This window comes from Mesoplodon mirus, assembly GCF_964341445.2.
Source record: "Mesoplodon mirus genome assembly, chromosome: 13".
Lineage (NCBI taxonomy): Eukaryota > Metazoa > Chordata > Mammalia > Artiodactyla > Ziphiidae > Mesoplodon > Mesoplodon mirus.
The window spans coordinates 66,911,370-66,922,539 of record NC_138989.1 but is presented as its reverse complement, the minus strand read 5'-3'; the positions used below and the strand labels follow the sequence as shown (position 1 = coordinate 66,922,539).

Below are 11,170 nucleotides of genomic sequence, written 5' to 3'. Positions count from 1 at the left end.
GGCCTCTCCCGTTGCGGAGCACAGGCTCCGGATGCGCAGGCCCAGCGGCCGTGGCTCACGGGCCCAGCCGCCCTGCGGCATATGGGATCCTCCCAGACCGGGGCATGAACCCGTATCCCCTGCATCGGCAGGCGGACTCTCAACCACTGCGCCACCAGGGAGGCCCGCTCTTTATCTTTTGATGCGACTGTTCCATCTGCTCACCAAGGTGACGTCCTGAGGAGGCCTCAGGGATGCGGCTTCTTTACATTCTTACCCTGGCACAGGGCTTTGTGTGATGATGCTTGTTAATGATGAGGCTTCAAAGAGTGTTTGTGGCTCGTATGCTGATTTATTCTTTTTTAGTTCCATGGACCAAACACAGAGAAGAATGCTGGACCAGCCCCTTTCCATCCCTACTGCTCAGCCCAAGAAGAAAAGGACATCAGTGATATCTTTCTTTTCCAAGGTCTGAGACAAATTATTATGAACAAATGTCCCTGCTCAGCAGCCACTTTGTGTGCTTGCTGTTCTGCCTTCGTTTGGTTCCTTCCATTCCTTCTACTGAGGTTCCTTCTCCTGAAAAAAGTTTGATGACAGCTCTTTTAACACGAATAGGATGTTTATATGATAACAAGAAGATGAGTTGGGAAGAATTTAGCTTGCTGCAAACTTAATGATAAAAATATAGAATGAACTGCAGTGAATATTCAGAAATACTGATGAGACTTGGTAATCACCTGAATACCAAATAGGGCTGTGGGTCTCCTCTCCAGCCCCCACCCACTAATAAGGATGGTGAGGAAGTAGTTTGTTCTTGGATCTTGTCTGGATCTTGGTTCTGACTCCAGGACATCTTGGTATGTCCTGTGATGCACAGAACACCAGGACCTTCCTAGCATCAGGGGTTAAATGCTCTAAAAACCTATCTCTTACCTTGCAGTTAGAGTTTAGTCCTTGAAGTACAGATTTCTGCATCAGCCACACAGTGCTTCCAATTTGCATTATTTATGAATTTCTTTTCCTAATCTTAATTGCTCAGATGCTCGCATTCTGAGGTAGGACATCCGTCAGGTGTCCTGAAATGCCTGTAGATGTGCTTTGCTAATTGTGTCAAATGCTGTTGAGAGGCTGAGTGAGGTGAGCTCTGAGAATTGACCCTGGGATTTAGCTACACTGGGGGGGAGGGGGTGGGGAGCCGGTATGGATGCCATCAACCTGATTGCAGAAGGTTCAAGGGAGAATGGAGGAGAGCAGCTGAAGAAAGCAAGTATAGACATGTCTTTCAAGCTTTAGCTACAAAGTAGAGCAAAAAAATGGGGAAGGGCCGGGGGAGGGAGAAGGGTCAAGGAAACTCTGAGACAGGAGGAACACAGCTTACCTCGTCCTCTTAAAGGGATCCCTATTCTCAGATCACATCAACACTTCTAAAGCCCCCTTTTCTCAGCTCTGTCGCACCCACAACTGCCTAGACACCCCTCTCCATAATGCCCCCAAACCTACCTCAACATTAGCTCTGCATTATTTTTCTCCACCCTTTTCCTCTTCCTCCATCCATTTCTTCATTATGTATATCAAACTAATATATTCCCAGCAAAAACAAGATGTCTTTAGGTGGAGAAATAAGGATTAAAATTGAGCGGGCAACACAGGATTTTCTTTAGAGGGAGGGATCAGGGTTGGCGATGTGTAGGGTGTGACTCTGAACACTCCCAAATCAATACATTTTTGACTCGCCACCCAGGTCTCTTGGAAACTGAGGCTCCAGAAGCAGGAGCCTCTGAAGAATGTGTTTTTCAACTTGGCAGAGAGAGCCTGGGACCCCAGTTTTAAAAAGCGTCATATGGCAATAAGAAGCCTGGGAACTATGGCCTGTGAGACCCCGGACAAGGTAGGGAGGGCAGGGGGGGCACTTGGCCAGCCCTCATGGCCTGGAGTCCTCAGCACTGGGATGGGGGCTTCAGGTACTAGCTGTCTACTGCTGTGTAACAGTACATCAGGGGCCTGGCATTTATTATCTCACAGTTTCCTCAGGTCAGGAGTCCAGGTACCACTTAGCTGCATCCGCTGCTCAAGGTCTTGCAAGGCTGCCATCAAGGTGTGGGCCAGACTGCATTCCTTTCTGAAGTTCAGGGTCATCTTCCAAGCTCATGTGGCTGTTGGAAGAATTCATTTCCTTCTAGTTGTAGGACTAAGGTCCCTATTTCCTTGCTGAGTGGCCGCCCTCAGCTCCTTGAGGCCACCCTCTCACAATATGGCAGCTCACTTCTTCACAGCCAGTGGGAGAGTGTGTCCCACTCCTGTCTGCTAGATGGAGTCTCATATAATGTAAGGGAACCATGGGAATGACGCCCGTCACCACTGTCATGTTTGAGAGGCCACAAGCAAGTCACTGGCTCCTTACACACTCAAGGGAAGGAGATTGTACAAAGGCACACATGACTCATTTGGGGTCATCTTAGGGTCATCACACCTCAGTATCATCAGCCTTGGGAAACAGAGCTGCAGGTAGGATTAACACACAGCTGGACATCACCCTCTAGTGAATTTAATTTTTCTAATAATCAATGCTTGTTTAGTAAAAGATGTTTTCCCCACCTCTTCTTTCAGCATCTGTAGACTTAAGTGACCATTTCGCCTTATCCCCTGTAAAGGTACCCAATACACCCAGATCACTAGATCGTCCAGGTCCACCACCCTCCTTGACGTGCCCTCCCCAGCCTCACCCACCCATAGGCCATGCTCCAGACTGCTCTCCTTCCAAGACCGAATTGGGTTCTTGGGTCGGGTTAACGGAAGCATTTGTACTTTGCTGAGAGTTGTGTCAGCAGATGCTGAAGAAAGCCATGGCCTCTTAGTCCAAGTCCCGGGTTATTGGAGGATTAGGAGTGGAGATACTTTTCAACTCATAAGGAGCAACTCCTGTGCTGCTAATGCTTTCCAAACCTTGGTAACAGGTGAGAAAGTATAAAATGATTGTCCTGGACCTGCTGGTGCATGGACTGTATGAGCCCGTGAGTTCTGAAGTCATCCACGAGAGCCTGAAGACCCTGACCATCATCCTGGGCAAGATCCAGGGGAAAGCCTTGGGCTCCTTCTTCATAGACATCACCCTTCGGACCAGGATTTTGTTGGATGATGTAAGTGAGACAACACAGGAAGATTCCAGGTTCTTAAAGTCAAATGTGAGCCCTGGTTGGTGTGTTGCTCAGGAAACAAGGCCTCTATTGTTCACTATTTATTAAGAAATCTTGTTGAGAGACTGGTACTGTGCTGGGGGTTATGGAAGACGTATAAAGACATGTAGGATTTCATCACCCTCCGCAAGGAGTTTTCACTGTAATAGAGCAGTGAGTACATATACGCGGATGATGGTGATGCACACGTGTACTCAATGATGTCTTATAAATGTAACAATAAGAGTAGTTTGTGCTTAGTGAGCCCTTACTGTGTGCCAGGCACAGTGCTGGGCAAGTTACATGGATTGTCTCATCTAATCTTTACAATAACCCTGTGAAGCAGGCACTGTTATCTTCACTTTATAGAGGAGGAAACCAAGGCCTAGAAAGGTTAGGTAACTTGCCCACGGTTCACAGAGCCAGTAAGTGGATATGAAGCCAGGCTCTTTGCCCAGGGCCTGCACTCTTAACTGCTGGGTGACAAGGCAGGTGGAGCAAAAAGTGCACAGATACAGAAAACGCGAGGACTCAGAAGCTAATCAGTTAGCTTACCCCAGTTACACACACACACACACACATACACACATACAGACAGAAAGATAAGACCTTTAGAACAGGGAACAGAGCCACAGGGAACTTGCATTTACTCACAGAGCGTCTTGCGTGAGTTCCCAGCACCTAATTGCCCAGGAGTAACCCAGCGAAAGAAAGCGAGGTGCCTGCACCTCACGGGAGGAAGAGAAACCTCGAAATTATAAAACCTGGAGCCTATAGAGGAGCTGCTGGGACATTTGCCTCTCCTCACGCTCAGAGAGGCAGAGAGGCCTTTGCTCTGGGATGTAAACCAGCCGTCTCTGGGGCTGGGAGAGGAAGGTGTCTACTCCACCTCCCTGGAGTATAAGCAGATATCTCCGGGTAAGTGTCTCTAAATCTCTCTGGAGGTGCCATCTTAATGGCCAGGGCTTGTTTGCCACGCAAGTATTTTTTAAACCCAGGTCGACTGTAATTTTTTTTTTTTTTTTTTTTTTTTTTGCGGTACACGGGCCTCTCACTGTTGAGGACTCTCCCATTGCGGAACACAGGCTCTGGACGCGCAGGCTCAGCGGCCATGGCTCACGGGCCCAGCCGCTCCGCGGCATGTGGGATCTTCCTGGACCGGGGCACGAACCCGTGTCCCCTGCATCGGCAGGCAGACTCTCAACCGCTGCACCACCAGGGAAGCCCGACTGTAATTTTTGATCAGAAACTCCTTGTCATGGTGAAACCTGGGAATACTCACAGGGAGCTGTTTCTGACAGTTTGTAGCCCTGTCATGGTGCTGTTCACTGCCTGCCTGGGCTGTGCCCCATCAGATGATTGTCAGACTCCCAGGGGGACAGGCACCCCCTTACACATCTCTGTACATCTCACAGCGTTAGGGTCATGCTTCAGGTAGAGTTAGGTCTCCATAAGTACTAGTTGAATTGAATTAAACACATACAATTAAACACATACACACACACACACATGTAGAACAGTGAAGAAAGTGCAACACTAAAGCAATTTCTGTATGTGTCATGTGTGCTAAAGAATTGTTTTAAATACTTCAGAAGATGATCAGCGGTCTCCACTCTTGCCGAGTGTCTGTGACCCCCATTTCTAGGTGAGGAGGCCTGTCCCAGACCAGTCCCTTCTGGTTCACTTGGAGCTGGACAAGATCAAGAAACATTGATATAAAAATCCCTTCACCACGAGTCAGGAGGCTGAGTTGCTACCCTGGTTCGCTGTTCCCTGATGGTGTGACTCTAGGTGAATCACTGAAATGCCCTGGGCCTCCGTCTCCTCACCTGGGCAGGGAGATACTCGGACCAGACAGCTCCCCTGGGAGAGGGAGGAAGTGTCGAAGCCACTGACTTGCAGTCAGGGACAAACCAGCGAATCAGACCCAGAGCAGGGAGAGCTGGCAGGGCGTCAGGGAAGAAACAGAATGGTTATTTCTGCGGCAGGTGGGAGAAACTCAGACCAGGGTAATGAGAGATGGCCTGGCAAACATGCTGGAAGTAGTAAGCAGGGGATGGGTCAAATGAATTATGGTGCAGCCAAAAAAAAATCCCTTTACGTATTGACATGGAAAGAGCTCCCAGAGAGAATGATGAAAAATCAAGGTGTATAACAGTGGGATGGTCCACATCCATTTGTTTAAAAATGTGGGAAAGGGCTATGTAATATATATTTCATTTTTGTCTTCTTTATGTTTTGGAGGAATCACTCAAAATTTATGACTTTGTAGGGAGGGAAATTTGGTGGCGGGTGGAGAGGTATAGGAAGGGAGACAGTTTTTTATAAACCTTTTTGGTTATTTTGAATTTCGGACCAAGTAAATAGAATCAATCTCCAAAATGTTAAATAATGAAGAAAAAAGCTGGGAAGCTGGGAGTAGCACCAGTGAGCCCCCCGTCTAACCCTCTCGTCTGCTGAAGGAGTTTCACTGAAGACTCAGCCCGTCTCCGCTCTGCCCCGGAGCCCGGCTGGCTGAGCGCCAGAGACTGGATCTGATGTCCCGCCTGTAACATGCAGCAAGGACCCAGGGCTGTGCTGTTCTCTGATGCAGCTGCCTTTTGGTACTGACCTGAGGTTTCTTGTTTTGTTCATGGGGGACCCACAGGAGAATGACAGCCTGAGATACTCGGCCTTTGTCTTGTTTGGGCAACTGGCTGCCTTTGCTGGGAGGAAATGGAAGAGATTTTTCACCCGTCAGGTGAAGCAGACTCAGGATTCTCTCCTGACCCATTTACAGGATAGGAATCCCCAGGTTGCCAAGGTGAGTCCGTGACTCTAGCCAACAGCATGAAACCTCAATGCCATTCCTCAAGGGAGTTGGAATGCAGCCCTGCTGAGTCGAGATACCAGGCCCTCAGTTTCTGCCAGTTCAGTTACGGACACTCAGCCGTGTATCCATGTGAATCCTGGAGAAAGCGCCTCTTCAATGGCTAATCTCTCTCTGAGCAGGAGTATTATTTTCCATTTGCTCTTGCCCCACTTGCCCGGTCCCAGCACCTGTCAAATGCCAGATACACTCAGGTTAATGGCGGGGGGGGGGGCGGGCAGGGAGGTGCTGCTTGCTCCGTGGGGCAACACCTCCTATCAGAGGAGATTTATTCATACCCAGTTAGCTTTTGTCACTGCACCTGGTACAGATTTCCCACCCTTGGCTTCTTAGTTTCCTATGAAGCTTTTGTGTTATTCTTGGAGAAAATGTGTCCTAACCGGGTTGGATCAACCTCAGGGCTGCTTTGGAGCAGGTGAGTGTTTCAAAACCATCAGGAGCAAAGGTTCCACCAAATCACCTGCCTTCTTTAAGGTCATGCATGAGGGAGGGGGAGAGAGAGAGGGAGAGAAAGGTTGAGATTGAATTTAGGAATCCAGCACTACTTTTTTTTTTTTTTTTGCGGTACGCGGGCCTCTCACTGCTGTGGCCTCTCCCGCTGCGGAGCACAGGCTCCAGACGTGCAGGCTCAGTGGCCATGGCTCACGGGCCCAGCCGCTCCGCGGCATGTGGGATCCTCCCGGACCGGGGCACGAACCCGTGTCCCCTGCATCGGCAGGCGGACTCTCAACCACTGCGCCACCAGGGAAGCCCCAGCATTACTTTTGATGAGACAATAAGGTCTGTGATAAAGTGTAAAGCTTTGCCCTCCCTACCAGCCCCAAATTACAGACATGGTCGTTTTATAAGCATAAATCCTTTAAGATTCAAGTTTTCAAACTTCCTGGAAGTTACTTTCACTCTTAGTGGCCCCCAGACCACAGATTGGGTGCAACACTTTTCCTTGCTTGGGATTATAAAACTCTCTAATATTTTTGACAATAAGCTGGTAATATTATTTCTCTCAGGCTTGCAAAACAACTTTTCGAGCCTGTTCTCCGTATCTGAGACAAAGGAAGGACTACAGCTTCCAGAGTGAAGAGGATCAAAGGAACCCTAAACTCTGCCGGCAGCTGGTGAGTGAATAAGGGCAGGAGAGGTTCTCCCAGGTTCCCTGCCCTCCCAGTGTTAATGCAGAAGGTGGTTGGACACACCAGGGAGTTACCCCCCTAAAACGACTCAGGCCAGATATGTTTCAACTGTAATTGACCCATAATGCAATGTAAATGGCAAAACACCCAGAGGATTATGCATAAAATATATTGGCAGTTCCAGCTTAGATCATTGGGTGAAATATATTGGCAGTTCCAGTTTAGATCATCATTTGGATAATGATGCCTCCTCAGCTGAGAATCTGAAGGTTGTTTATCCTCATGCTCTGCCTTTGACAACTGTCTACTCGTTCTAGAGTCAAGGAGGTTTACTGACTCCCTTACTCACGTGTCCCTTTGCCAATTTCTTTCAGAGCCACTATCATCCAGAGCTCCTGCAGTTCTTCTATGCAAATAAAATCCTGTAAACACAGAGCAGCAGGGAAATGGTTCCAGTGAACACATTGCTGGGGGCTGATATTCCCCCTTTTAACTCTTTGGATACTTCTGCTGCTTCTTGTGATTATGATAGAAAAGGGGATGTTGGGAGAGCAATTGATGGCAAAAAATAATACAGTGGAATTGTATAATTACACCCAAAGTACATTCTAAATAGCTTTTATATGTCTCATTTTCTCCCCACACAAATTTTATGAGAAGGTGCATACTTTAAAACATTTAAAGTATATGTAGATTCAGTGCTTATTTCTCAGCTATTTTCTTCTTAAGGATATCTCTGTCACCAATTTTTATTTTTAATTTTACTTTTAATTTCTAAGGCTTAAGAGAATAACTACTACCTGAAGTGTTTTTTTTTTTTAATCTGCTATTGATACTTTGCCATTTGCTATTAACACCTTTTTTTTTTTTTTTGCCGTACATGGGCCTCTCGCTGTTGTGGCCTCTCCCGTGGCGGAGCACAGGCTCTGGACGCGCAGGCTCAGCGGCCATGGCTCACGGGCCCAGCCGTTCTGCGGCATGTGGGATCTTCCCGGACCGGGGCACGAACCCGTGTCCCCTGAATCGGCAGGTGGGCTCTCAACCACTGCACCACCAGGGAAGCCCAACACCTTTTCTTGGCGAGACCTATTTAAAGTTGGCCAAGGTACCAAGACATTGGTGTGGAGGGGGATCATTAGCTTCTCATCATCTTCAACAGTCAGTGCCTCCAAGATCATTCCAAACAAGAATTAATAAAGAGAAAAAAATCGATGAACATGTGTTGAAAAACCTTAAGTTAATGGTAATGTGTGGAATAATAATAATGAATAACATATATTAAGAATGTTTGTACTTTACTGGGCACTCTCTAAGCGCTTTGCGAGTATTACTTAATACTCACAGCAAGCTGTGAGAAAGGTACTGTTACTACCCTCACTGTGTAGATGAGAAAACTAAGGCACAGGGAAATTGACCAAGATGACCAGTAATTGATGGAGCTGGAATTCAAACCCTGATTTCTGGAGCCTACGTTCAGTCATCCTGTGATACTGCCTTGTTATGGAATAATTGACGGATGGTTAGAAATGTAAAAAAATAAAAGAAATTGAAAAAACCTGCCACTTCTGCTCTTCTGTTTGACTCAGTTAACTTTCACTTTTGTATGTACTAAGTACACATTTTTATTTAATTTGTGAGCTAAGTGTATATTTTTATTAATCATGTCTTGGCTATTATGTCAGTTTTTTGGTGGTCAATCCTAGTTATAAGTAGGGTCACATTACTCTTACGAAAAGTTTCAAGAAAACTCTCATAGTCCCTCTCACCTTCCCTCCAACCAGATTGCTACCCAACCTTCTCCCGGAAATCCTGTTACTACCACTGAACTTGGCGTTTGGGTCATACCTGGAACAACTATGTCCAGTATTGAAAATGGAAAACACAAGAAGGTCACACATGCTACAGAGGGATCTTAATGTCAGTCTGAGGACCAGGAGCTCAGTTTTTCTGCCCTAGCTCTCCAGAGACAGGACCATGTAACACAGATGAGGGGCGAGGTGTGTCCTAGAAGAGACGGGATGTGGGAGGTGGCCGAAGGGGCAGTTGGGGCCAGACACGAATGGGGTTTCTTTCTTCCTGTTTTGAAGCTTGGGTACTTGACCAGGAGCTCTTGGGAGTGACCCAGGCTCAGGAGTGAGCTGGTGAGATGCTTCTGAGCTAAGAGCCCTCTTCATTCCTAGATGTTGGTCTGTTTGAAACTATGTTGCAAGGTTGGTTCATTCTAGAATCTGATGCAGTTCTAGTAAGTGATCAGTAAGTGGTGTGAGAAATGACTGCATTCTGCCAGCATTCAAAAAGGCAGGGGTAGAGCAGGGCAGACAGGTTACATGCCCTAGAGTACAAACATCTGTGCACTGAATGCCCCTCAGTTGATTAAAATTGTGGAAGATGCTGTTGAATTATTTGACTTTAAGACATGTGGTAGACTGTTGCTTTGGTGGCCTCCAATGAATCATGCCTCCTGATTCTCATGTCCTTGTGTAAATCTCTCCCCTCAGATCTGAGCTGGCTTTGGGACCTGCTTTAACCATTAGCATGTTCTGGAAGTGCCATGTGCTAGTTCTAGGCTATGCTTTAAGAGCCCAACAGCTTCCTCTTTTGCAGTGTGGGTTAAGCCAGCTGCCATGTAAGAAGCCAGACTACCAGAAATGAAGAAGAATGTCTAAAGTCTCTATTTTGGAAGGAAGACCAAACTAACCTCATGGAGAGGCCACATGGAGGAGAACTGAGGAACCCAACTGTACGGTTCAGCCACTCAGGACGGCTCTTCTCTTGCTCTCTGTACATGCCCTGCTTTGCCAGACCCTGCTTCACTCACATGACTATCCAATCCTCTTAATTATAAGGCTTAATTAGCCCCTGGTAACCAATGAGCCCACCTGATGTCAATTCTGCCTATAAATGGTAGCCGCCTTCTCCCCTGAGTAGTAAGACTGCTGGCATGTCCTGCCTGGAGTCTGTTGCACATGGTGGGGTGTTCCTCCAGGACCCTTTGTGTAAGATCCCCCTGTCCAATAAACGTCCCCGCTGCCGTCTCCAGGCTCTTTCTTTGGCCTCAAGGCTGGGCAACTACAAGGCTTGCAGGCCTGCGAGGTGCAGCCCAACACCAACCCATAGTGAGGCCTGAGACCCAGACATAGGACACAAGTTGGCCGTTCCAGCCAGATCCCAGCTGTTCAAGCTACTCCAGCTGTCGTCATGTGGAAAAGAGACCAGCTGTCTCCATCAAGCCCATCCCAAGTTGCAGAATTGTGAGTAAGTAATCAAGTGAGTGTTATTTTATTTATTTATTTTTTTGCAGTACGCGGGCCTCTCACTGTTGTGGCCTCTCCTGCTGTGGAGCACAGGCTCCAGACGCTCAGGCTCAGCGGCCATGGCTCACGGGCCCAGCCGCTCCGCGGCACATGGGATCTTCCCAGACCGGGGCACGAAACCATGTCCCCTGCATCGGCAGGTGGACTCTCAACCACTGCGCCACCAGGGAAGTCCTAAATGAGTGTTATTTTAAGTCACTAACTTTTGGGATAGTTTGTCACTCAGCAATAAGTAACCAAAAAAAAAAAAATTCCTTGTCACTAGTGTTGTCTTTTGGTCAGTTTTGTTTTGCTCTTAATAAGTCCTCTTTGAGTTTATACTTCTAGAAAGTTATGTCGTCATGGAATATCAACATGGAGAGCAAGGGCCCATGCCTTGTTTTTCTTTCCGTATCTCACTGTATCTATCCCAGCACCCAGCACATAGCAGATGATGATAAGGAAACATTTGCTAAATGACTGAATAGTTCCAAACTAGTGGGAATAGAGTCCAAACATTAGTTTGCCATTCTGGGCTCTCAGCCATGGGCTCACACTCTTCCTTGCCAGCTTTTTCTTCTGTTACTCTCTTTGCTTCAGTGAAGTTTGGCCCATCTCTTCCCTAAACACTGCTGGGTCTCTTAGGTTCCCTGCCTTTGCTCAGTCTGTACTTTCTGCTTCGAATCCCTTCACTCCCACACCCAGGCACACTCACACGTACAC

At 47.5% G+C, this 11,170-nt stretch overlaps 1 protein-coding gene across 2 annotated transcripts; it reads left to right on the top strand.

Moving 5' to 3' along the window:
• Nucleotides 1–349: 349 nt before the first annotated feature.
• Nucleotides 350–8,024, top strand: MRO (maestro; the record flags this gene model as incomplete). Of its 2 annotated transcripts, XM_082641015.1 has the most annotated exons (6): nt 350–448; nt 1,724–1,870; nt 2,937–3,119; nt 5,803–5,958; nt 7,032–7,139; nt 7,529–8,024. In XM_082641015.1, 6 exons carry the CDS (start codon nt 350–352, stop codon nt 7,580–7,582), a joined length of 747 nt encoding a protein of 248 aa, XP_082497141.1. In that variant the 3' UTR covers nt 7,583–8,024. The 2 variants fall into 2 exon arrangements, with proteins under 2 accessions (XP_082497141.1, XP_082497142.1); XM_082641016.1 differs by lacking the exon at nt 5,803–5,958.
• Nucleotides 8,025–11,170: the final 3,146 nt, after the last annotated feature.